A 26630-nucleotide genomic window follows, 5' to 3' on the forward strand; every position below is an offset into this window, starting at 1 on the left:
AAAACCAGTTTCTCTACTCATAAATTAATCCTAGAAACAAATACAATGAGAACATTATAATGTTTAACATTCCAACTAGATACTGTGGTCTGATGCAGGCTCAAGTCCTGGGCCTGTTTTTTCCTTTTTTTTTTTTTTTTTCCTTTCATGTTCAGGAGGCAAAATTTTTTCTTTACTACAAAGGGGAAATTTGCAAGTATGTGAGAGATGTTAAAAATTTATCAGCACTGGCCAGCCACGGTGTTGTCCAGCACTTTGGGAGGCCAAGGCAGGCAGATCACCTGTGGTCTGGAGTTCAAGACAAGCCTGGCCAACATGGTGAAACCCTGTCTCTACTAAAAATACAAAACATTAGCCGAGCGTGGTGGCAGGCGCCTGTAATCCCAGCTACTCGGGAGGCTGAGGCAGGAGAATCACTTGAACCCGGAGGGGTGGAGGTTGCAGTGAGCCGAGATCGAGCCACTGCACTCCAGCCTGGGAAACAAGAGCAAAACTCTGTCTCAAAAAAAAAAAATTATTAACACTGAATGGAAACATTTTTCTATATGTAATCAGTGGATGGAAAGGATATAAAAAAATGTATAACTGTCTATGAGATGGAATGTTGTTTAATGCTGGGTCTATGTGGTACCTAAAATCATCCTGTCCAGGGGCACGTGGCCCACACTTTGGGAAACATGGCTTTAAGTAGATGGGATGTCTGTGGGGTCAGGGAAAGGGAGAGCTAACACGGAACTCTGCTCCATGGCAGAACAAAAGCAGAACTTGGGTCTCCCTTCCACACCCACTTTGCTCACTCTGCTGCAGTCTTTTCATGAACAGAGACTATTACAGAACTAATTAAATTCAACAGGCAGATTCACCACCAAGTGCAAGATACACTGCCATAAGATACAGAACAATGTGACCTTGGAATAGGCACGCAACAAAAACATCCAACATTGCACAGCTTTTTACTATGTTCCAGGCACCATTCTGAGTGTTTCATATGTATTAACATATTTTATCCTCTCAGCAAGCCTATGAGATACATGCTATTATCCCACTTTATAGATAAAGAAATCGAGAGGCTGAGGAACTTTCAAGATCACAGGTCTAGTAAGTAAAGGAGCCAGGATTCAAATGCCAGCTGTCCACCCCAGAGCCAGGTGATTAATCACCACTCTAACCAGACTCAGAAACATGACACAGAAGTAGCCCCTAAAGGTCCACAATGCAACCCTGTGGGACTGGATACATAATTTACAGGGTTCAGTGCAAAATAAAAATGCAGCCTCCTTATTTAAAAAGTTGAGAATTTCAAGATGGTGACAGCAGAGCATGAAACCAAGTGTGGGGCCTGAGTGGAGCCCTGTGCCCAAGTGTACAGGTCGCATGCCCAGGAAGCTGGCCTTGCAGCCAGGTGAGCCACGCTGTCAATTCCCAGAGCCGGGCATTCCAGCTGAGCTTGTGTAGTGCAGCTGACTGTGAACCCAGACAAACCTCAGTTGGCTAAGGAAGAAAGTTGTGAAGGATGAAAAAAAGGTCATAGGGCCTTTGAGAGGGGTGCTAGTGTTTCTTACAGAAAATATTCAGACCCGGCTAGGTGCAGTGGCTCATGCCTGTAATCCCAGCACTTTGGGAGACTGAGGTGGGTGGATCACCTGAGGTCTGGAGTTCGAGACCAGCCTGGCCAACATGGTGAAACCCTGTCTCTACTAAAAATACAAAAATTAGCCAGGCATGGTGGCAGGCACCTGTAATCCTAGCTACTTGGGAGGCTGAGGCAGGAGAATTGCTTGAACCTGGGAGGTGGAGGTTGCAGTGAGACAAGACTGTGCCATTGCACTCCAGTCTGGGCAACAAGAGCAAAACTCCGTCTCGAAGGAAAAAAAAAAAAAAAAAAAAAAGAAAAGAAAAGAAAAAAAAAGAAATGAAAATATTCAGACCCCAGGGGACATGCCTGTATTAACCATCACTAGATTTTCAGATGAATGTTGTTTAAGGTTCCTCTACACTAGAGGCTATGGGAGCTTGGTTCCCACTGCACAGCTTGGTGACAGGTAGGAGAGAGCCCATCTCCAGCAGCATTTTGGAATGCTGTCCCCAACATCTGGAGCACAAGATGTCAGAGAGAGATTGGGATGGGTTGATAAGGGAGAAGATGACTTCCTAGCCTCTTTCGAGGTCTGATGATCCACACTTTGAGAATAGACGTAGGAAAGACCTTCTACTCCTGTGTCCTACAGGTGTGAGATTGTCCAGCAACTGGAGAGTTGTTAACAGCAAAGAGGACATGTGTACCCACTTCTGAATAGCAGGGCTGGCTGCTTCAATAGAGCGAGGAAAAGGTGGGAGTAGAAGGACAGGGGAGAGGAGAGGAGATGGAAGCATGGATGGAGGTGACTGCAGTCAGATAAACAGTTGTTTGGCACACAAACCCAGTGTTCCATAAAGTCCTATGTGGACTCTGTGAGTTCACAATAGTTTCCCTTGCCAGCAGCTCACAAACTGTGCCTTGATTACAAATATGACAAATCAAGCCCTTGACCAACAGGAACTTTGTCTTGTCTGCTGTTGTGCTCCAAGTCCCTAGCACACAGTAGGTTCTCGAATATTTGTTAGAAAATGAATAAATAAATGGTCCCAGGAAGTATTTTCACTTCTAAGGCTGAATTATTGGCAGAATTAACCACTGAAGCCATCTCAGTGTTGGCTTTTCTTTGCGAGTAGTTTTTCACTAATTTAATCTCTTCACTTGTTATAGATATATTCGGATTTTCTTTTTCTCTTGAATCTATTTCAGTAATTTGTACCTTTCTAAGAGCTGTCCATTTTATTTATCTAATTTGTTGGTACACAATTGTTTGCGGTATTCTCTTATAATTCTTTTTATTTCTATAAGGTCAGTAATGATGTCTCCTCTCTTATTCCTGATTTTAGTAATTTAAGTCTTCTCTCTTTTTTTCTTGGTAAGTCTAGATAAAGATTTGACAATTTCATTGATCTTTTTGAGGAACCAACTTTGGTTTTCTAGTCTCTAGTGTGATAATTGCTACTCTAATCTTTATTGTCTTTCTCGATCAGATATTATTCTACAACATTTTTAAAAACAGCTAAAGCCACAAATCTGCCTTGACCCTTTTGTTTTTGCTTCTGCTCTGTCAGTCTTCCTTGAGGCAGCAGATCTTTCATGACCTATTGCCCAAAAAGGATAGAGTCACAGGGTCACAGACAATTCTTGGAAAAATTTACATTGGTGAATATATCAAAATGATATTCTGCTACATACGCATAACTTATCTTCACTCTTGGACCACAAAGATCTATTTCAGAGACAAATTTGGAGTGGAATTTTCCTTAACATTATCCTCAATAGAGCCTAAGGTATAGAATACACTCATTTTCTTACTCAAATCCTGAGACCTCAGTGGTCGTTTACCAGACGTTGGAATTCCTAAATGAATACCATTGACTTAAAAATCATATTCCTCAGGTCAGAAGGCTAGAGTGCTCTAGTACAGGAGTCCTCAACCCCTGGGTGTGTGAACATTAAACCTGAGCTCCATCTCCTGTCAGGTCAGCTGTGGCACTGGATTCCAGGAGTGTGAACCCTATTGTGAACCGTGCATGCAAGGGATCCAGACTGTGCTCTCCTTATGAGAACCTAATGCCTGATGATCTGAGGTGGAACAGTTTCATCCTGAAAATCATCCCCCTCACCACTGTCCCAGCACTGCACTGGTCTGTGGAAAAATGGTCTTCCACAAAACCAGTCCCTGGTGCCAAAAATGTTGGGGACCACTGCTGTAGTAGATTCCTAGTCAGTTTGAGATGTCTTTTTTTTTTTTTTCAGGTGGACAGAAAGTAGGATTTATTGTTGGGCCTTAGGAGGGGCAGCACAGTGGAAACCCTCATGAGTGCAGGGCCCACGACTTGTCCAGAGGGCCATGACTGGGGAGGTACTTGACCCCGCAGTCATCTGGAATGAGCCGTTTCTCAGCCACCATGTCTTCACATTGAACTTGGTAATGCCCCACTTCTTTGAGATGTGGATCTTCTGGTGGCCAGGGAACCTGGCCTTGGCCCTGTGCAGGGCCTCAATCACATGCTCCTTGTTCTGCAGCTTGGTGCCGATGGACATGATGACGTGACCAATGTGAACCCTGGCCACAGTGCCCTGGGGCTTTTCAAAGGCACCTCATATACCTGTTTGGAGCCTGTCAGCCCAGCACAGGACAACGTCTTGTTGATGTGCATAACGTGGAAGGGGTGGAGCCGCACTCGGATATGGAAGCCATCCTCACCGCAACTTTTCATCATGTACTTATTCGCACAAATTCAGGCAGCCTCCAGGGCTTCAGAGGAGAGCTGCTCATATTCATCTGACACCGTGTGGCCACAGAGTGGAAACTCATCCACTTTTACCTTCTTCCACCCCAGGTCAAAGATGGGAATCTCGGCATCAGCAACACCTCGCCAGAAGAGAGGCTTTGTGTTGTTCTTACAATAATGGTAACACTGGGTGGGGCAGCGGCCCATGGTGACACCAGAATCTTCAGTGGCACACGAAAGGGAAAGAGCTTGAGATATCTTTTGAACTTAAGAGTCATCCCTTTCTCTAAGAACTGACCCCCATCTAGAAGATGGGCAGCCCCAATTGTACTGCATGACCCTGTCCTCAGACCCAGCTTAATGGACCAGAAGTAGACAGCTGACTGAATCTGGACAAGGTAGATTTCCTTCCTGAAAGTCTGAAATTATGACTAAGAGGCAGCCGTACTTGTCTTCTCGTTGTTGGAATTGTTCCATGTGAACTCAGGAGCTGAGGGCAAACATATTCCACCATGAGAACAGAGAAACAGGGAAGACTGCTCTGTTGGAAAACAGAAACATGTTGCAGTTCTCCTAAGATAAACAGAAACAGAAGATGGTGACTGGGTCCCTGACAGCTTTCTGCTTTCCCTGATGGCTTTCTGATCTAGTCCCATATTAAAATCTAGTGGCATTTCTGACTTTGAATTCCATAAGACACCCCTGTGTCCTTATAAATTCTCCTTTGCTTTGTCATCATAATTATCAACATTGTCAACATTATCAACAAAAAAGATAAAACTTCCTGAACATTTACTATGTGCCAGGTAAAGTTCCAATTAGCTTACACAAATTATCTTATTTAATCCTCCCTATACAATGTACTATACAATGTACTATACAATGTATAGTGTACTTTTTTTTTTTTTTAAGACGGAGTCTTGCTCTGTTGCCCAGGCTGGAGTGCCCATTATGAGTCATGGAGACTCAGATTTTGAGTAAGAGAGAAATAAAACTTTGTGCTTTTAAGTAATAATAAGTCAATCCTGACTAATATCACATGGTAAGAAGTCTGGATTTTATTCTAAGTGGGATAGGAAATCATTTCAAATTTTGAGCCAGAGAGTGATAAGATCTTGTATATGTTTAAATGACTTCTTTACTGTGTGTAGGTTATGAGGCAGAAGGACTGGTTATAAGTCCATTGAAATTAATTTAGAATGAAGTAGTGGTGGCTTGAAATTAGCGGTGGCAGTAGAGATTGTGAGTTGAATTCAGAATATACAGGCATGCACCATATAATGACATTTTGGTAAACAATGGACCACATATGGTGGTCCCATAAGATTATAATGGAGCTGAAGAAGAAAGTTTGAAGACTACCAGATATCAAAACTTATTGTAAAGCTACAATAATTACAACCAGATGGTACTGCCAAAGGGTAGAAAAATAGAACCATCAGACAATAGAAAATTCAGAAACAGACCTACATCTATAGGAAAATTTGATTTGTCACAAAGGATAAGCTGAACACTAGTAGGGATAGGATAATCATTTCAATAGGGAGTGCTCAGTCAATTGGATAGCCACATGGAAAATAATGAATCTTGGCCCTTAGTCATATACACAAAAACCAAATCCAGGTTGATTTTAGGTCTAACTTTGAAATGTAAAACAATAAGAAATCTAGAAGGTTATTGGGAGAGTACCTTCAGGGGAGGGAAAGATTTCTTAAACACGACACAGAAAGCACAAATCAGAGACAGAAAGATTGATAAACCATTACATTGAAATTAAAAACTATGTTCATCAAAAGATACTATTTAGAGAAAAACAATACCCACAAAAGTAGGAGAATATATATATATATATATATAATCTCGATAAGTAACAGAAGGACTTTTAACCTGATTATTTGAATAACTCCTTTAAGTCAATAAGAAAAAGCATACAGGCTGGGCACAGTGGCTCATGCCCGTAATCCCAGCACTTTGGGAGGCCAAGGCAGGTGGATCACTTGAGGCCAGGAGTTCGAGACCAGCCTGGCCAACATAGCAAAATCCCATCTCTACTAAAAATACAAAGATTAGCTGGGCATGGTGATGCACACCTGTAATCCCAGCTACTTGGGTGGCTGAGGCATGAGAATCACTTGAACCAGGTAGGCAGAGGTGAGCCAAGATCGCACCACTGCACTCCATCCAGCCTCAGGACAGAGCCAGACTCTGTCTAAAAAAAAAAAAAAAAAAAAAAAAAAAGAAAGAGCAATGGACAAAAAAAAAAAGAAACAAGAATAGATACTTCACAATAGAAGATATCCATATGGCCAAAAAAAAAAAAAAAAAAAAAAAATTGAAGAAGAAGAAAAGAAAGAAAAGCTACTCAACCCCTCAGGAAAATAAAAATGCTGCTAAACATGCCCAAATAACTAAAATTAAAAAAAAAAAAGATAATGCCAACTATTGCTGAGGATGAGAAGCATCTGGAACTCTCATACAGTGCTTGTGGAAATGTAAATTGGTACAATCACCTAGAAAAATTGGTAGTATTTACATACCCAATGCCTGAGTAATTCCATTCCTAGGTATATATCCAAGAAAAGTATACATATGTATACCAAAAGACAGGTACAAGAGTGTTCATAGCAGCACTATTTGTAATTGCCCCAAGGTGGAAACTATCCAAATGCCCATCAATTGTAGATTGGATAAATAAATTGTGGTATAGTCATACAAAGAGCACACAACAACAAAAATGAAAAAACTATTGAGAGGGAGAGATGCCCAAGGATTCCCAGCTGTTTCAGCCCTCATCTGTTTGAGTCTTCCCAGACAGGTGAGTGAAGAAGCCTTACAGATGATTCTAGACTGAGCCGCTATCTGACTGAAACAACATGAGAAACCCTGAGTGAGAACCGCCTAGCTGAGCCCATTCAGGTCCCACACTCATGAGCACCACATATTATTAGGACAATTTTAAGTCACTATTTTAGGGATTGATATTACACAGCAATAGATAACTGAAATATATGTTGAAGTATTTAAAGAAAAAGGAAAATAGAATATATTACATTTATAAATCTACTTTAAGATGTTTAAGAAAACCTAATTAACTAAGTTTGTAGAAGTCCCTCTAAAAACTATTGTTTAATACTAGGTTCATCAACAGAAAAAGAGATTTGTAAGTTGAATGTCACAGCCTAAGGGAAAACGAGGTTTTTAAATTTCCACTTCCATAAATTTGAATCTTAATTGAAAAATAAAAAATAACCACCAGTGAAAAGCTGGATCTTTGACTCCATTGATCCTTTCAGACAATGCAAAGAAACAACATAAGGAAAGGAGTTGAGTGATTTATTGAGTGCTTACTTGGTGCCACGGCATGTGCTAGGTGCTTACCTAATTCAACTCATTGGATCCTCACAACAACCCTGTGAGGTGGGTTTCATAACCCCCACTGTTTACCGATGAGGCTCACAGAGGCTATGTAACTTGCCCAAGATTCTGCAGCTGGTAAAGGACGGAATCGGTGCCTCTGCACTACCAATGCCTGCTCCTGAAGGAAGGCTTGTGAGGGTGAATTTCTCAAAGTCACTTCAGGTCCTTACTGTAGCGACAGTGTTGGCACCTTCTGTGTCCTATCTCACCTTGCCCGTGAGCCTTCCAGTGGGTGGGAAAAGAGGCGTGCCTATCAGTGGCCATTCTGTGAACACAGAAGAGAGCTGCGCTGGCCACAGAGAAGATAGTCCAATGATCCTTAAAGTTCAGGTGTGTGGGTTGGAGCCAAAGGGGCCTGTCCCCTGGATATAACTTGAGAGTAGCTCTGGAGAGGAATTCTAGAAGCTGTGGAAAGAAAAAGAGGGAGGATTTTAGCACTATGTCTCTGGACAGTTTGTCTAACTTCAAAGGGTTCTTTTCAGTTTTTTTCTTTTCCTTTACCAATTCCCAATGTTTTAACTGTACTCACTGCCTGACATGATAGGGGCAGGTGTACCTTCGAATCATTTCATACTAGAATATTAGGGCAAGTCAGCTTTGAAGGTATCTAGCCCAATCCTCTCCTATTGTAGAGACCAAGAGATCAACTTTTGTTGCTTCCTATGAATGTTCTATAGAACTCTACTTCTTACCTAACCCTATCTAATTTAAAGAAAAAAACCAAAAGCCTGTATTGAATAATGGTAAGTTTCATAAGACTCCTGACTTTCATTTTTACAGAAAGATGGGTAGGAAAATGAGGCCTGTAAGACAGAAGTGGAAACATGACTCAGGAGCAGCCTCAGGCTGCTGTTATCCAGAGGGCAGGTGGGGAACTGCTGCCTCTAACTTACCTGACCGACAATGGAACCTGTGGCAGGTAGAGGTGGCACGACCCTCTAGAGACCCCTGCTCTGGCCGTGCCACTTTCAAGAGCAAGTTTTCCGTGCCAGGACTCTTTCCAGTAGTTCTGTGAGAAAAGCACTGTTTGCTAGCACTGACAGCTACCAAAAACCTTACAGCTGCTTCTGAGGGGAAGAGCATGATGACAGTGTGACTCTAATCTGCCTCCTCCCAAACAGATGAAGGAGAGCAGGCTGACATGTGACTTAGCTATTCAGGGGCTAAAGAGCTAGCACATGTTTTCTTTAGGCCTCCACTTTTTGCTGTACCTTTTGTTGTCAGGGGATTCTGCCAGCTGCCACCTTCCCTGAAAAGCCAAACTGGCGGAAATAAGAGGGAAAATCATCTATCTCTGATAAAAGAAAGAGAAAGAGAGAGAGACTGCTAAACAATTGCACATACAACAGAATCTTAAAATACGCTATACATTTAACTAGTGCTTCACAGCTTAAAAACTGCCTTTATGTATTTTATCACGATCACGCCTCACAGCAACCCGGTAAGGTAGACAGAGCCATCTTGGTCCTGTCCTGCAGATGAGGAACGTGTTCTTGATGGCAGGTGAGTGGCAAGACTAGAGTCCAGATCTTAGAAACACAGAATCCTAGAGTTGGAAGTTACCCTGACACAATAATCCGAGGCATCCTTTTCCCAGAGCATGAATCACCTTATAAAATCCCTGAGATTTCTTATGGCCCCTGCTTGAACTCTTCCAGTGACGAGTAACTCTCACCACCCATGAGCAGTCCAGTATCAATACTGAGCTAAAATCCTTCTTATAACTTTCAGCCTATTCAATTCAATTTCTGCCCACAAGAACTACACCAAATTAAGTCAAATTCTAATTTACATTCTTTTTAAAATTTGAAGATATTACACTTGCCCTTTTCTTGCAGATAAAACATTTTCAGTTCTTTCAACTACTTATCATGTGATTACCTAGAACTATGCCTAAAATATATAGTAAATAGTGTTTATTGAATCGTTTCTCTTGCCCTTGGTACTATGTCCTGATCCTCCTGTCGAGGGGCTCCTTCCCTTACCTCGAGTGTCCTCAATTTTGTAATCTGTTCATCATTTGTTTATTTAAATAATAGGGAGAAAAGAAACAGTATAGTTTTCAGAACAATGTGAAACAAAATAAAAATTGTCCAAATGTCAGACAGCTTTCAATTTATTTTGTGATAATGGATTCATTATTTCACTCAACAGACTACCTCGGAGCTGCATTTCTAGAAGATAAGTCCCTCATTCATTGAGCATCTCCTGTAATAAGACACAGAATGGATCCCTGTGGAGAGTGGCCATCGAATTAAACAGAAAAATTCTAGTGAAGGGAGGGATGATTTGGGGTCTGGCTGGAAGACCCTGCATGAATACATTATCCTACAGCATAGTTTTGCCTATTAAGAGAAGCAGCACCCATTTTTTGTTCAATTTTGGGTACCACCAGACTAAAAAACATATGTCTCTTCAAAAAGGAGCTCCAGAGGAAACTCTGACTATTTTCAGTTGGTCTTAATTTGGATTGGTGTGAGAGACAAGCACTGGTGTCAATGTGATGAGGCTGTGTCATTCCTAATGATGCAGAATTCAGCCAGCTTCATGCCTCTCATATAAGTGCTGTGCCGGGATGAATAGCAATGAGCTTAAAATTTTGATAACTAAAGAGCCAGGAAATAGATGGTGAATGGTGCCCTACTTTATGAAAGAAATAATAGTAAATTGCTCCCAATCATAAGGGAATATGCTTATTCATCATTAGAGTAATAACCTTATAGCAAGTTTGATGGTAAATAAGTCAAATCAAACATTCAAAACACAATTTCAGAAAAAGAACTGAGGCTAAATTATCCCATGATCACAGACTACATTGAAAACTGTCAGAAGTTTGGCTAATTTGATCATGTTTTCAAGTTGTTCTGAAAACCTCTATGGCCTGAAAAGTAAATGACATAAGTTTCCTTTCTCTCTATTGCTTAAACAAAGAAACATGAAAAACTATTCTCCCTATATTGCAAATTCCGGTATTTTAGAAAGTAAGCCTCATCAGCAGTTTTCTCATCTTGAGTTTTAGAAAAGGTTGAATTTGGAAAGAGGCATTTCATACGATAGTATGTATTAAGGGTTGAGGGCTTGGGGACTGAGTTGTGATCTCCTGTCTCATAAAATATCCGCACTGTAGGCCGGGCGCAATGGCTCACGCCTGTAATCCCAGCACTTTGGGAGGCTGAGGCGGGCAGATCACCACGTCAGGAGATGGAGACCATCCTGGCTAACACGGTGAAACCCTGTCTCTACTAAAAATAGAAAAAATTAGCCAGGCACGGTGGCGGGCGCCTATAGTCCCAGCTACTCGGGAGGCTGAGGCAGGAGAATGGCGTGAACCCGGGAGGCGGAGCTTGCAGTGAGCCGAGATCGCGCCACTGCGCTGCAGCCTGGGTGACAAAGCGAGACTCCGTCTCAAACAAAAAAAAAAAAAAAAAAAGAAAAAGAAAAGGAAAAAAAAAAATCTGCACTGTAATCACATGGTAGGTGATAGATTCTTCACAGGCATAGAATGGAGGGAACTGCTAGTTAAGCAAGACCCACCACCACAAGGGCTGAGGAGAGTCCCAAGGTGCCAGAGAAATTGTAGTGAAATATCACAGAGAGTTCTTGCTGAAAGACACTCAGATGTCCTGGGGCTTGTGTCTACTGAACTGCGGACTGACTACTCCTCTTTTCTTCCTTTGAAAAACTTATCCTTGCCTTCTCAGATCAATCCAAGGGGGTTCCTGGGGACAGCTGGTCCAACACGCTCAAATGAAGAAAGTAAGGTTTAGTGAGGTATGGTTTGCAAAAAGTCACATATTTGATTAGTAGCAAAGCCAGACATAGAAGCCAGGACTTTGGACTCCCAGTCCTGGTCTCTTTCTCATTTACCATGCTGCCTGCCTCCTGATGTTTGGAAAACATTCCTAAAGCTGGGGATTTTACACCTTCACTTGAATGGTTTTCTTTATAGGCAGAGGGAAAAGTACTGATCTTTGGAAGAGTTAGGATTAAAAACTAATAAGATGGGGGTACAGGGTGTTTAGGAGGAAGAATAGATACAGCAAGGCAAAAAAGGTGGGAAAAAGAAAAAAGGAGGTAATAGGAGAGATAAATATATGAACAATAAAATGGAAGAAAACAAGAGACAAGTGAAGAGGGAGAAATGAACTGAGAAGACATAGAAAATGGACACGTAAGAGCAGCAAACTGGCCAGGGATGGTGGCTCATGCCTGTAATCCTAACACTTTGGGAGACCAAGGCAGGAGGATTATTTGAGCCCAGGAGTTCGAGAACAACCTGGGCAACATGGGGAGAGCTTGTCTTTACAAAAAAATTTAAAAATTAAACATTATCCAGGCACAGCGACATGTGCCTGTAATCCCTGTTACTTGGGAGGCTGGGATGGGAGGATCGCTTGAGCTTTTGGAGGTAGAGATTGCAGTGAGCCAACATCATGCCACTGCACTCCATCCTGAGTGACAGAGTGAGACCCTGTCTCAAGAAAGAAAAGGAAAAAAGAACAGAACAGCAAACTGAGGCAATCAAGGACAGAGAAGAAATTGGAGAAGAAAGAAGAGAAAAATAGAACCAAGAAAAGAGAAGAAAACCAGGAAGAACAACATGAGAAAACAGAGAGCTGCTGTGAGTCAAAGAGAGAGTGTATAGGTGGATGGGCAAGTTGGACCAAGAGGGATCCATAGGACATAAGGAGCATGCGTGGATGCAGGATGAACGAGTAGGAAGGCGAACAGCTGCACAGAGGGAAAGGAGTGATCAGAGTGGTCAATGCACACTTGGGGGAACTCAACAAAGTGATCTGGGGTGTTAGATTGATCCTTGGAATTACCTCAGAATGAGCTGAACTATGGTTCTAAGGATGCTGGTAACACAGGAGATTGTAAATTCCATATCTACAAAACTAAATCTCTAACCTTTCATCAGTCATCTCTATGGCCTCTTTCATCGTTTATATAACCTGTTTTTCAAAATAGACAAACATTCACTCATTCATTTCATGTACTCTGGAGGCCTTCCTCACTGGGCTAGTTTCTCAGGTAATTTATTGGTGCTTTCTGAAGAACCGTGGGAAGCGCCTTCCAAATTGGGAACAATGGGATTTTCCTCAGGAAATTCAGGCCTACATCATGGTTGGGTGGAGTTACAGAGAAAAACATCACAGTATTGTGAGGGCAGCCAGGGAAGCATGAGAGCAATTTCCCAGAACCACTGGGCACAGCCTTTCTTGTAGCCTCTCTGGTGAGGGAAATTCTGTGAGGGAAATCCTGCACGCACTGTTAGGCCCTCCAGGATTTATGCACATCCTACCTCCCACAGGTGTGGGTGACTGGGGAAAGCCAGGCTGCCATATACCTATCTGATCATAGTAACATTTAATCATAGCAGTATCTAGTCCTCCGTCTGTGTGATCAACAAACACATTCTCCACTGGGTGAGAGGAAAGCAAGATGAGGACATTTTCCTCCCCGAGCTATTAGCTCATAATCACAATCCTCTTTAAAATATGCAGTTTTAACAGAGATGCCTGCCCAGTCTAGGCTAAATAACAACTGCTTTCCAGGACGGGCTCTGTACCAGGAAAGACAAGCAATCAGAATTAGAACCCTGCCACATTCTTTTTCTTTTAAAATGCATGCCACAAATAAAAGCCCCTTTAGCCCCAGCTGTGGCCTCAGCTATTAGAATAAACTTGCAAAAAAACAGCAATCTACCTTCCTGCTCAACGTATCAACCAGCCCACTTTCTAAAATGCAATCAAGTTAATAATGAATGAGTTTTTAAAATCCCTTCATGCCTTGCATGCACCCAGAGTGAGTTGCTATCTTCAAAGTTGGGTTAATGCCACTTTCTGTGAGTCCTCTAAGAGGAGATGTTCCATGAATGATTTTTTTTGCCCTAACAAGCTGAGTTAAGGCCAGCCATTGACAGGAATGTGCAGCGGCTGCCTTCTGAGTACTTACATAGGATCCTGAGCCGGTGGCTGTGCCCATGTTAGTTCTCCCTTCACCTCATGTACTCCCCATCACTCCTATAATCCATAAACGATTCTGATCCTGACACCTCCTCAAAATCCTCCAGCACCAGACTGGTGGAGTCCTCACCCAGTATGCCACTGTCTGGCCTGGACAACCTGGCCCGGGTAGGAGGTGCAGGAAAGTTGGTGGTAGCTGGAGGGGTAGAACAAGGGGGTGTTTGCTGGAGAGAGGTGGGTGTGGCCTGAGGAGGGGACACAGCTGGCTCACAGACTTCCTCATCACCCTTCTCAGACTCTGGTCCAGCATCTGCAGCAGTGGGACCCAGGACATGGTAGAGACTGGGAAGGCGGATGTCAAAGCGCAGCCCAAACTTAGCAAAGAGCTTGTCGTTGAGAGTGTAGAGCTTCTCCGAGATGTCATATCCCAGCAGAGCAGAGAAGAGGCAGGAGATGTATCGCTCTTTGGTCAGAAGAAGATGGAGACTTTTCCGGGGCCAGGAAATGTAGCTACATGAGGTCTCAGCAGTCAGAGTCACCTGAGAGGGGTCAGAAGCAGACAATAAAAGTTTAAACTAGAAAATTTGTCCATGCTGAGCACAGAGATCATTCAGTCACTTGGCAAACAGCTGTACTTTTACTGAAGAAGCTGTGTGAGAGTACCCCTCTATGGCCTTGCCTGGAGGAGGTCTAGTGGATGACTTTCACTTGTGTGCACTGATATGGGGGTGTCCTGTGTCAGGAGCCCTGGGATCAGCCATTCACTCACTCACCCATCACCTCCTGGAGCCTCAGTTTCCACATCCACTTTCCTCAGCTCTAATTCTGTGGTTCCGTGGCTAATGCCACTAATGACTGCAGAAAGTTCTGAGTCTTATGATTTTGAGATAGAGAAAGAAGGGGCCTTCTTGTGCTCTGAAGAGTGGTTGAAATGCTGACAACTATTCATTTTAAGAATGAGGAAGGGTAAGATATTGGGGTAGGGACACAAAAAGAGTTGGAAAGTTCAGTTTGAGAAAAAGCTTCTGATGAGGTATGCCAAGCTACATCAGGATCCCAAGCCTGGGATTCAGGTTGGGATACGAGCAAGTTACGAAATTGCTCATAACTTGGCCACTTCAAGGAACCAAAAGGATCTGATGACTGAAATCAGAAAAAGGGCATAGCGGAAGACAAACTCTAAAGGGTAGAAAATCAAAGGGCACCCCATTCTCCATTTGTTTATTCATCTAGGAATTTCTGAGTACTCACTATGTGCCCATGATGCAAAGCTAAATTACGCTTGCATGGGAAATAAGCAATAACGTGTGCCTAGCATGCAGCAGCTGCTTGATAAATCCTTGTTAAAATAATGGTGAGTGGTAAAGCTGGGGTTAAAATGGAAACATGCTTAGGACAGTGCAGGGAAAGGGTGCAGAATCACACAATTTTTAATAATCTAATTGACCCTAATACTTTGGGCTGGCAGAGTTCATGATATATTTTTGTGGATGGAGACAGTGGAAATGATGATGATAATGATGTTAGCAGCTAATACTTGTCAAGAGGTGCCAGGTGTTGTGTTAAGCACTTTATATGAATTGTCAAATTGAAAGTAGGGTAGCTTTCCAAACATTCTTTATTAGAGATTATATATAATCCTTTTCATTCCTGCATTGCCTACTGGATCTCTCATTACCCTCCTCTTCTCTTCCTTCCTTTCTGCTATACCCCTCCCCCACGTCCTTTATTCATTTCCTCCTCTCAACTTTTCTCCACTAATTGCTAGCACTGCAATCAGGACCTAAACTACATTATCGAGGCCAGAAGTGGTTTCATGTTTCAGCTTTACCTCTATCAGTTGTATGATGTCAGATAAATTACTTAATCTCTCTTGCCTCATGAGAAAGAATTCTGAAAATAATACAATCTGTCCATTACTAATAGTTCAGCAAGTAGTTGTCACATCTGCCATGGCCTGTACCTTAGATATACTTATGAACAATTCCCAAACAAGAAATCAGAGTACCAAATATGAAGCACATGTGTTTGAGCAAGAACTACGCCGAATGTAAATAATGTCTTAAAGCCAAACACAAAGACTGTGAACCTTCTTAGAAACATGCTGTACTTCTTCCATCTTAAAATAAAACAAAATTTTACAAATAAAAATTCTTTTTCTTGACCTCACTTCCCTGGCTAGCTATCACTCCACTAATTTGCTTCCCTTTTTAGCAAAACTCATGAAGAAAAAAAAAACCTGTTTATACTTAACTGTCTCCAATTCCTCTCTTCTCACTCTCTTAAACCAATAAGACTTTGTCCCTAGCAGTCCACAAAGACTGTTCCTGTTAAGGTCACCAGTGACCTCTAAGCTGCTGAGTCTGATGGTCAGTTTTCATGGCATCCATCAATTTCCCCTTCCTCTTTGATATATCTTCTTCACTTGGTTCCCAGGATGCCATACACTCCTGGTCCAATCTCATGATTGTTCCTTTTCAAGCTCCTTTGCTGCTTCCTCCTTTCCTCTCCAACTCCTCACCACTAAAGTATCCCAGGGCTCCGCTCTTGAATCATTCCCTCTTCCATCCACACTCACTCACTTGGTGAGCTCATCCTATCCAATGGCTTTAAATATCACCTGCATACAACCAACTCCCAAATTTATGTCTCAGGCCCAGATCTCATTCCTGAATTCCAGACTTAAATATCCAGTTGCCTATGCAGCATCTCCATTCAAATGTCCACAGATGATGCAAACCTAACATCAAACACTGAACTTCCTAGTCCCCCGAAAGCAGCTCTACCTGCAGCTTTCTTTGTCTCAGTTGACAGCAGCACCACCTGTCCAGTTGCTCAGGCCAAAAGCCTTAGAGTCTTCCTTGATCTTCTCTTTCTCTCACATACTATATCCAACCCTTTAGAAAATCCTTTTGGCTGTATCTAGACAATATATGCTATGGCCCTACATGATCTTGCTACCTCATCACCTCTCCAACTTTCTCTCCTGCTATTCCCTCCCCTTCCTCTCTCCATTCCAGGTCCACTGTCCTCCTTTCTGTGCATCAAACACACTGGCCCCACCTCAGAGCCTTTGCACTGGCTCTTTCCTCTGTCTGATATGCTTTTCCCAGATATTCACACACCTCACCTGTCATCTCTCTCAGGTTTTTGCTCAAATGTTACCTGCTTAACAAGGATTTCCATGACCACCCTATTTAAAATTGCCACCATATCTCCCTTGCACTACTCCAGGTTTTTTTTTTTTTTAACTAGCAGTGATTATCCTCTAACATATTATATAATTTACTTATTCATTATGCCTATGGCTTTTTGTCTCCCCCATTAGAATGTAAATTGCATGAGGGGAGGGACCTTCATCTGTTCTGTTCACTGATATATTTCAAATCCTTTTAACAGTGCCTGGTACATACTAAGTTTTCAATAAATATTATTGAAGTGAATAAACGAATCAAGGGAAGACAGCCAATCTTGTATATTGCAAAACAACCTAATGTCACTTTCTTCCCCCCCACCACCGCCCCCCTGAGACGAAGTCTTGCTCTGTCACCCAGGCTGGAGTACAGTGGTGTGATCTCAGCTCACTGCAATGTCCACCTCCCCGGTTCAAGCAATTATCCTTCCTCAGCCTCCCGAGTAGCTGGGATTATAGGCACCTGCCACCACCCTGGCTAGTTTTTGTATTTTTTAATAGAGATGGGGTTTCACCATGTTGGCCAGGCTGGTCTCAAACTCCTGACTTCATAATCCAACTGCCTCGGCCTCCCAAAGTGCTGGGGTTATAGGTGTGAGCCACCGCGCCCAGCCTCTAATGTTGCTTTCTCATGTCCTGTATAAAATCCTTCCCCAAAGGTCCTCCTGAAATCTGCTTCTTGATTGGTTCTCCCATATATATAGACATATCTGTTGTAACGTTTTGACAAGTATTTAGCTTTTTTTTTTAATACTCACCTCAGATGTTGGTTGAATGAATTAAATGAGATAACCTATGTAAATAGGACTTAGGTCCAGTAAGATAGGATGCAAATTAGAAAAACAGTGATGATTTCTGTGTGATCCCTCCTGTGCTGTGTTCTTGGTGACTAATGAGTGTCACAGTGCTGAACACACAATGAATTCTGACTTAATTGAATTGTCGAGAGGTGTGCTGGAATGCTGATTGATTTGTATTAAGTACAATGTGAATTATAATTTAGGCTGTCACTGTGGATTGCTCTCAGTCAACAAAGACTATGTAATTGCAAAAGGCAAGGACAGGATGAACTCTAACTTAAGATAACACTTGACATTTGCAAAGAGGAAATGGGACTTTACACAGCCAATAGCAAATGTGTGGCTCTCATTGCTCCCAAAGGAGGTACACGCTAAAAATAGAAATGGGAGGAACATGACCATACCTACATTCCAGGCTGAGAGGCCATGTGGGGTTACAGCCCTTCCTCTTGAGCATAACTTAGGGGAGGACACCCGGCTTACCCACCACCTGTTCCTCCGTGTCAGTGTCAGAAAGAGGCCTGGTCCAGCTGGCTGAGGTCCTGACTGAGCCCTCCTGGAGGTTCTCATGTGCCTGAGAGAGTTCCTGAAGAAGGTTTCTGGACTAGTTAGGGAGGGTGTGTGGAGGGAGGTCAGGGTAGGAACATGATGGAAGTGGGTCTGTGGCTGGTGACCCTGGCAGTGGGATCAGGACTGCCTCTCAGGCTCCATCGTCACAGAGCCAAGTGTCAGGGTGGGGGCGGAAGCAGGCCCTGCCAGGTAGCACTGCCCGGTGTGTGTCTGTTCCGGGGTTGGCTCATATGTTGGCTTGAGGAACTCCCTGATAAAAGTAGTAGGAGACACATGGAACCCAGTGTTTCCAGGTCCAGCAAACTATCCAGGCAGGGGAGTCCTTAAAAGGGTGAGTGAGTGTGTGTGCGCGTGTGTGCATGCGTGTGCATGTGTGTGTGTGTGTATGTGTGTGTGTAAACTCTACTCTTCTGGTGACCCTCCCATTTTAATAAAGAACAGAAATGGTAGATCCAGGCAACTTGGCTTTGTCACTTTCTAGCTGAAGACCCTGGGCAAATTACTTGATGTTTTTGGGCCTTAGTTTCCTCAGTTGTTAAATGGAGTAATAATCATATTCAACCCATAGAGTTGTTATGAGAATCAATGAGGCGATATGATACGTAGTGCCTGCCACATGCTAGCCATTCAATAAGTGAGAGTTACAAAGAAAGTGACCAAAGCCTGAGGGATTGGCAGAGATAAGAAGAGTAGGGGCCAGGCAGCCAGGCACCTGCATTGGAGCATGTATGTGAATGCCCCATGGAGTCCTCTGGGACACCAGCTGCCCAGTGGCAAACCAGTTCAGCAATTCTTTTTTTTTTTTTTGAGACGGAGTCTCACTCTGTCGCCCAGGCTGGAGTGCAGTGGCGCAATCTCGGCTTACTGCAAGCTCCGCCTCCCGGGTTCACGCCATTCTCCTGCCTCAGCCTCCCAAGTAGCTGGGACTACAGGCGCCCGCCACCACGCCCGGCTAATCTTTTGTATTTTTAGTAGAGACGGGATTTCATCGTGTTAGCCAGGATGGTCTCGATCTCCCAACCTCAGGATCCACCCACCTCAGCCTCCCAAAGTGCTGGGATTACAGGCGTGAGCCACCGCGCCCGGCAAGCAATTCTTTACTGAACAGCTGCTGTGCTCCAGGTACTTTCCTTTAGAGTCTGGGAACAGAGAGGGAAAAGCCTAGATTTGTACTTCAGAGTTCACTGTGCAGAAGACAGAAAGGAGACCAGATTATTAGAACAGACAGCAAGATGTGCACCAGTTAGCATAAGTAAAAGGACTAGAACAGGCACACAGGAGTGCTAGGCTGTGGGGTGGAAGCTGGTGAGGCTGTGGGGTGGAAGCAGGCTTCACAGAGGAAGTGAGGTTCCATGGTCTCATCTAGAAGGGGAAATGCATTTCAGAGGGGAGAGTAGGGGCCAAGGCATACAGCTGCAAAACAATGTGGTGTGTTTAGGGAAGCACTAGTGGTTCAGCATGGCTAGTATGAGCAAAAAATATGAAGGAGGGAGAGTTGGAAATGTGACTAGAGAGCACTAAAAGGTTTAAGTTACCCTATAAGGAGTGTGGGTTTTTATGTTGTGGCACTAGGGTCTTCCAGAAGAGTTTAAGCATAAAAGTAACACGGTCTACCCAGGGGCCAGCATCTTCCTACCCTACCTCACCTATGGCTAGGAGCCCAGGAACTCTTTTCACAGAGGAAGAGTGCCCCCGCCTGTAGCTTCACACTGGCAGTGGTGCGAAGGACAGATGTAAGAGGGCAAACATGGAGGCACGGATATTGCTGGGCTACAGTGGGACAGGGTGAGGCGGTGCTGCCACCAGGCTCCCTGTTACCTGGAACACCCCCTCCTCAGAAGGCTGTAGTGATTCCCACTCAGGAGAGTCCATGAACTGGTATGGAAAGATGTAGTGCAGAAACTGCCCATCCTGGCTCACACGAACCCTGGCAAGGGAAGAGAAGAGATCATGTGGGAAAAGGAAAATGGCTCTCCAAGCCACCTATGCTGAAGTTAGGTGTCGCTGATTAACATGAATCTTCCTGTAGAAATACTTTGCCTAAAGCATGGTAAAACCCAAAGCTAGACTAGCCAGCCTAGTTACTGCATGCAAGTAGTTCAGAAAAGGAACCCATTGAGACTTCCAGAACCCTCATTTTCCTCCTCCTTCTCCTTACTGGTGGTTCTCAATTTCAGGCTGCAGAGTAGAAGTCCCAGGGAAGCTTTTAAAAAAAGCACCTAGGCTTGGGCCTTATCCCAGAGCAATTAAGCAAGAATCTCTCTAGGTAGGAACTGGATATTATTAGTATTTACATCTCCCCAGTGATTCTAATGTGTAGCCAGGATAGAAACTACTGCTTAAGAACTCTGCTGCTGGCCCGGCGCAGTGGCTCACACCTGTAATCCCAGCACTTTGGGAGGCTGAGGCAGGTGGATCACCTAAGGTCAGGAGTTCGAGACCAGCCTGGCCAAGAGAGTGAAACCCCCATCTCTACTAAAAATACAAAAATTAGCCAGGCATGGTGGCGGGTGCCTGTGCCACATGTGCCAGGCATGTGGGCGGGTGCCCAGCTACTTGGGAGGCTGAGGCAGGAGAATCACTTGAACTCGGGGGTGGAGGTTGCAGTGAGCCGAGATCACACCACTGCACTCCAGCCTGGGCAAAAGAGCAAGATTCTGTCTCAAAAAAAGAGAAAAGAACGCTGCTGCCTATTTAAATTTACATTTACATTAATTAAAATTAAATAAAATTAAAAATTCAGTTCCTTACCTAATTACATTATAGGTGCTCAATAGCCACATATGGCCTGTGACTACCATGTTGTACAACATAGATCTAGAACGTTTCTGTCATCACAGAAAGTTCTGTTGGATCCTCTGCTCCACAGATTCTCCTTTCTCCCTTCCCATTAGCTACATGAAGATTCATGCTTACATTTAACCACTTTGTAGACTTTGAAGGAAGTGGCAAGTCCACTATATGCCAGACTCTACTAGACACTTTACCAGTGTTCTCTTATATAATGTTCACAACACCACAAGGTAGATTATTCTTTTCTGTATTTGATAGCTAAGGAAACTGGTGCTCAGAAGGGTTGAGTGGCGAGCTTAAGGCTACATAGCGATCAAGCGGTGGAACTAAAATTCTATGTTCTTAGCACAACACCATGTTGCCACCCTATTACTACAGCTTTGGGTAGATGGTAGTGGACTCTCCTAGCATGACCCCTTCCCAGACCTCTCTAACCGTAGGTGACAATAACAGCTTGTTTCTTTAGACAATGAGATCCCATGCACCCTATCCAGTTGATGGTCCTAGAGTGAACACCTGACTCAAGCTGAGCCAATCCAACTCCTTCCCTGGGAATTTGGAAATGGAATTGCGTGTAAATCATGTCTTGGATGGGGACAATTATCAGGCATTATTAACAAAACTAACACACTCCTCCCTGAAGGAACTAAAAAATATTTTCTTTTATCACATAACTCAGACTTTGAAAACCATGGGTCCCAACTGGCTATAGAGAAAATAAACTTGAAATCACATAAAATGTCCTAGTAGGACATGTTCTTGTTTCTAGTACTACCTGAGGCTTAAGTGCATGTCTTTCCTTGAGTTTCATAAGAAATCCTTGTATCTTTTTAAATAAAGACCTTTTTTCCCCCTTCTGTTGGCTAGAGTGGGTTACTGTGGCTGCAGCCAGAAATCCTAATTATTTGCTTTAATTTTATGAATATTCTTATCCCACACTACCAACAGGTTAAACAACTGCTCTTGACTTGCCCATGACCACGGGCTTGGTTTCACAACTTAAGGGGTTAGGAGCCTTACTATCGCTGCTTGGTGCCTTTGTACCCTTGTGGCTGTACCTAGCCTAGTGCTCTGCCCCTGCAGGGTAGAAAGACTGCATTCCATGAGAACTTGTTAGAACTGATGGCATGTCATTGATGATGCCTGAGGACAGGGAGTGTATTTCAGATGTGAGACCACATCTGGAAGAAGATTAGAATCCAGTATGGGCTTTATCCTTCCCCCCACCTGACCCCTGCCCAGAAAACTCAGAGTTCCATCTTTAACCTCTCTTCTAAAGTGAGTTATATCAGGCAATGGGGTGCCTCTATTAGGCAAAGGGGGGAGATGAAAAAGATCTCTAAGGTACACCTTGTTCATTTGGGGGAGATATCCTTCCATTATTTCTGGAGGTTTATTGGCTAAACAAATATTTCTGGAGCATCTCCCATGTTCCTGGAGATCTGGGAATGCAGAGATGGGCACAATCTGGTCTTTGTCTTTGAGGATTTCACAATTTAGTGGAAGTCACAGGCACATAAATAACTGGCTGCAAGTCAATGTGATAGGTGCTATTGTGGAACAGTAACAGAGGAGAGAGAAAGATTGGTTCTCTTTGGGCAGCAGACCTCTCGAAGGAGATGACATTTGAGCTGAATTTTGAGGGATGCAAAGGGTATTGAGAAGCAGATAAAGATGGGAAATCCAGTGTGGCAGTCTGTTCTCCAGTATCTGCTTTCTTCTCTTCCTTAATGGTGCTAGATTTTAACTGGACACATGACTGCAGAGCAAAAATCAACATTTCTCTACTTCCCTGGCTGCTAGGCATAGGCAAGTGATAAGTCTTGGCCAATGGGCTATCAGCACTCCTGAGCCTTGCTCTTAATGAATGCCTAGGTATACATGCGTGTATACAAATTACCAAAGACCAGCACCAATTAAAAAAACAATTGCATCTATTATCTGACAACCTAAAGCTGGAAGACAGGAGCTTTATTCAAGACTCTGAATAAATATGTATGGAAGGGGGAAAAGAAGGAAAGAAGGAAGCAAGAAAGTAAGGATGAATAAATGAACAAAGGAAACCAAGGAACAAACTCACTTGTGTCACCATAAAAGGGGATCAAAACCTCACTGAAAAGCTTCCATAGGAAAGGAAGACAGCAGAAGAGAATGGCACTGCTGCAGCACATGTCAGCTCCTTAGGCGAGGATTTCGGCCACCCAGGCAAGCCACCAAAGAGTGACAACCGTAGAGTGTAGATAATGTCTAATGATCTTCGTGGCTCGCTGAAGCCATTTAAATCGGAATGCTGTGCCCTTTATCATCTGTTTCTTCTTCCTTCTTGATCTACTGGAAGATGGATGATCTTCTCCTATATGAATAGCTTAGATAGTTAGTTGCCTGCTCAGGGGGTTGTATATATGGAAGTTTGTGTTTTGAATTTTATATGAGAGAAACGTCTAAGTTAAGCACTGCTTAACAGGGTGATAGACTTTGAGAAAGTCACTTTGCCTCTCTGAGTTTTGAAAGAGATTGGTTTCCTTTATTAAAATAAAACAAAAAGACTTCTGAGGTTTGAGTGAAGGACTCTAGAGAACAGTGTGCATGTGAGATGTGGAAGTCTGCACAAGAGTCCCCACTTCTGGCACAAAGTTCTTGTCTGCTGCTTTGAGATGTTTGGTCCCTTATTGTAACCAGCCCAAGGTTCAGCGATTCTCCTTTAAAACTAGAGCCCAGTCATAGACTAGAAGCCTTTTCCTCCATGTCCAGCTCAGCAAAGCTGAGACAGGGTGACACTGAAAGATAACAAAACTCTTACTCCAAACCTTGAAAGGCAGGAAAAAAAAAAAATCAAAATTGTCTAATTTCTGACTCAGTCTTTTGATGCTAAGTATACCAGGGAAAGCTACACCAAGGGCGAGCCCCCCTCTCCCCTTCACTGGGAAGTGATCTTATACAAGTTCACAGTAAATCTATCCTACCTGAACTATACAGTAACCGTACATGCTTCCAGCAAATGGGCACCCTACACTGGAGGGAGCACTTCTGCTGGTCTCAATTTCCTCATTTGAACAGACGAGCTATAACATCATGGGTCTCATGAATGAGCAAGTTCCCTAAATTGTCTTTAAGCATGGAACTATAGGTGCAAACATTTTCACAATAATTATATGTATTTGTATTTACACCTATATTTGTTTACAAATAATCGCATTGGTTTACACTTTCAGTTCACCAATAAATGAAATGAAATGTACCCTCACAAAATGTCTCCCCTCCTAGCTCACTCTATCCGGGACCTCTGAGTTCAAACAAAATCAAAACATATATACATGATACTTCAGGTTCTATAAATTAATACACAAACATGTATTATTACTATTAGTGGTAGTTGTAGTACCATTAGCATCATTGTCAAACTTTTTTCTCCATTGTGTGGTTGGCAGTATTATCTGGATTTGTTTTTTTTGTTTGTTTTTGTTTTTGTTTTTGTTTTTCTTGGAATTGGAGCCTTCTAATTGCCATCTTACCTTTTCTATCACATTCTCCTGGTCTCAAGAAAGCTGGTGGAGTGGGGGTTGTGGGGCTCAAGAGCCACTAGGGCAGTATCAAAAAATCCACAATTGCCTACTAAGTGTGTAGCACAGAGCCCCGTGATGTTTTCTCAGAAGAAATCAATGCCCAACATTCACATGCAGGTTGACTGGGCATACACTGATCCTGACTAAGACCATTTCTGCCCATATCTGTCAGCCTTCTCCAAAAGAGGCGGTGCTTCCACAAAAGCCTTGATGAGATAGGTGTATCACTTCTCTTCTCCCATTGTTGGGCCCTCAGATTTACAGTACTGTACTTGACTTCTTAGTCTGCAAGAACCTCAATAGAACAACTGGAAATGGAAAGGTGGGCAAGGGGTATTCACTCTCCCTACCTGGCTACATACAGGTACCCCAAACACAAGTGGGGCTGTTTCCTTGATGCCTTGGCAGGGAACAGGGGTTATGAGAACCACCCCGCTATCCCGACCTCCCATTTCTGGCATTGTTCCCTGAATATAGTTGGTGCTTAGCAAATGTTGAATTTGAATAAGGAACAGATTAACCTTACTGAAATGTTAGTTTTTCAAAGCTTACACAGATATTGCTGCAGCTTAGGCATGACACACTGATATGTGTGTGGTGATGGTAGAGGGGTTATTTAAGGCCCAGGCTCAAGACACACGCACTGCACACCTTCCAGCAGCAAGTGCACATACAATCATTCTTGCCAACCAAGATGCCTCATGAACTGGTTTCTTCTTGGAAAATGCCAAGAAAGAGGAAGCAACCCCACTCTTAGAAAAATCTATTTTGGTTTGTTTGACTTGTCACATCCTTCCCTCAATGGAAGGGGACACGAAATGGAAAGGGACATGAAATGGAAAGGGACACACTAGGAAATGAGAAGTGTGGGCTGGGGAAAGAAATTCTGGGCAATGGATAGAGTAGCTTACCGGCCAGAGAGCAGCAGGGACAGGCGGTTGATGGGTGTCTCACCCTCCACAGCATAGGTCTGTTCAGTGGCCAGAGTTAAGACCTGCTCCTCGCAGCAGTGAACAATCTCCTTGTATGTCTGTAGGGGCACCTGCAAGGGCAGGCACAGCGTCTTGTAGAGGAGGTCAAACTCCTCAGGGAGGGTGTCCTCACGCAGGCGGTATACCAGGTGTGCCAGCTGGAGCAGGCAGACCACAGCCAGCAGGAAGCTCCAAAGAACAATGTCCAGGCCACAGGCACTGAACCAGCCCCACAGCACGCAGCACAGGTAACCTGCACTCAGGAAGCCAAAAAGATAGAAGCATCCATACACCCCACTGCCCCCCATGAAGCCCAGGAGTAAGAGGCAGTTGGCTAGGTGGTAGACAGCCCCTTCCACATCCTGCTTCCAGCTAATGCACGCTGAACCCTGCAAGAGAAGCTGGCCCACTCTGCTGCTGTTGGCGCTCATCTTTGGGGCCTCTCAAAGCCTCACTGGGCTCTAATACTGTCCTCACATAGGAAATTCAGAAAATGAATGAATCCATCCGCTCAGGGGTCTTCTCACCTCCGGCTTCTCACTACCGACTCCACCTTTCCTAGAAGGAATGCTTCCGGTGGCTTTGGGAAGGAATGATGGAACATAGTACACTTCATGGAGAATTTAAAAACCTCTCTCTTTCTCTCTCTCTCTCTCCCCCTCTCCCCCCCTCTTCCCTCCCCCCCACACCTCCCCACCACCGCCGCTGTCTCAGCAAGGCTCTGGCTCTCCCTGCAGAGCTCTGGCAAGCTTCCTTGGTTCCATGTTTCTTGGGACAGTCTTCAAATTTGGTTCTTAGCAGAAAAACCTAAATAGTCCCAAGGGAAAGTAGCACTACAGGACTGAAAAGTCCAGCAGCGTGGGATGACGCGGCCACATCCTGCTCTCTGTTTTTCTCAAGCAGAATGAGGAGAGCCAGCATGGGAGGCACACTTGTGTTCCATTTGGAATGTGTTCTCTCTTGGCACCGGAAGAAAGGGTGACCCCAGATGGATACCATGTTTGGAATTGGAATCCAAGAGGTACTGGCAGTGAGAAAAA

General features: G+C 43.7%; 2 protein-coding genes across 5 annotated transcripts in view; one reads left to right on the plus strand and one right to left on the minus strand.

Annotated features, from left to right (window-relative positions):
• The window catches only part of PLA1A (phospholipase A1 member A), a 38354-nt gene extending 33302 nt beyond the window's left edge, over positions 1 to 5052 (plus strand). The window contains exon 11 of the mRNA XM_009446232.5: positions 3836 to 5052. Within this exon, the coding sequence (XP_009444507.1) occupies positions 3836 to 3899 (64 nt within the window). The 3' untranslated portion in view covers positions 3900 to 5052. The remainder of the gene's footprint in view (positions 1 to 3835) is intronic.
• A 2578-nt stretch (positions 5053 to 7630) lies between these two features.
• Positions 7631 to 26132, minus strand: POPDC2 (popeye domain containing 2). 4 transcript variants are annotated; one of them, XR_010155294.1, is made up of 5 exons: positions 25531 to 26132; positions 20082 to 20190; positions 13690 to 14239; positions 8943 to 9025; positions 7631 to 8136 (listed from the first exon to the last, which is right to left on the minus strand). XR_010155294.1 is itself a non-coding variant. In XM_009446237.4 (5 exons), exons 1-4 carry the CDS (start codon positions 26019 to 26021, stop codon positions 8952 to 8954), a joined length of 1083 nt encoding a protein of 360 aa, XP_009444512.1. In that variant the 5' UTR covers positions 26022 to 26132; the 3' UTR covers positions 7631 to 8136; positions 8943 to 8951. The 4 variants fall into 4 exon arrangements, 3 of the variants coding, with proteins under 3 accessions (XP_009444512.1, XP_516668.2, XP_009444510.1); XM_009446237.4 differs by having other exon boundaries at positions 13831 to 14239; XM_516668.7 differs by lacking the exon at positions 8943 to 9025 and having other exon boundaries at positions 13831 to 14239.
• Between the last annotated feature and the right edge of the window lie 498 nt (positions 26133 to 26630).

This window comes from Pan troglodytes, chromosome 2 (assembly GCF_028858775.2).
Source record: "Pan troglodytes isolate AG18354 chromosome 2, NHGRI_mPanTro3-v2.0_pri, whole genome shotgun sequence".
NCBI lineage: Eukaryota > Metazoa > Chordata > Mammalia > Primates > Hominidae > Pan > Pan troglodytes.

What these genes read in the sequence shown, in the direction of transcription:
- POPDC2 (XM_009446235.4), bottom strand. Translation starts at nt 26,021, where the DNA reads ATGAGCGCCAACAGCAGCAGAGTGGGCCAGCTTCTCTTGCAGGGTTCA. An exon ending in TCCCTGCTGCTCTCTGGCCG is followed by an intron (nt 20,191 to 25,530) that starts GTAAGCTACTCT and finishes TTCCCTTGCCAG; the next exon opens with GGTTCGTGTGAGCCAGGATG. An exon ending in CTGAGGAGGGGGTGTTCCAG is followed by an intron (nt 14,240 to 20,081) that starts GTAACAGGGAGC and finishes GACCCCTCTCAG; the next exon opens with GTGACTCTGACTGCTGAGAC.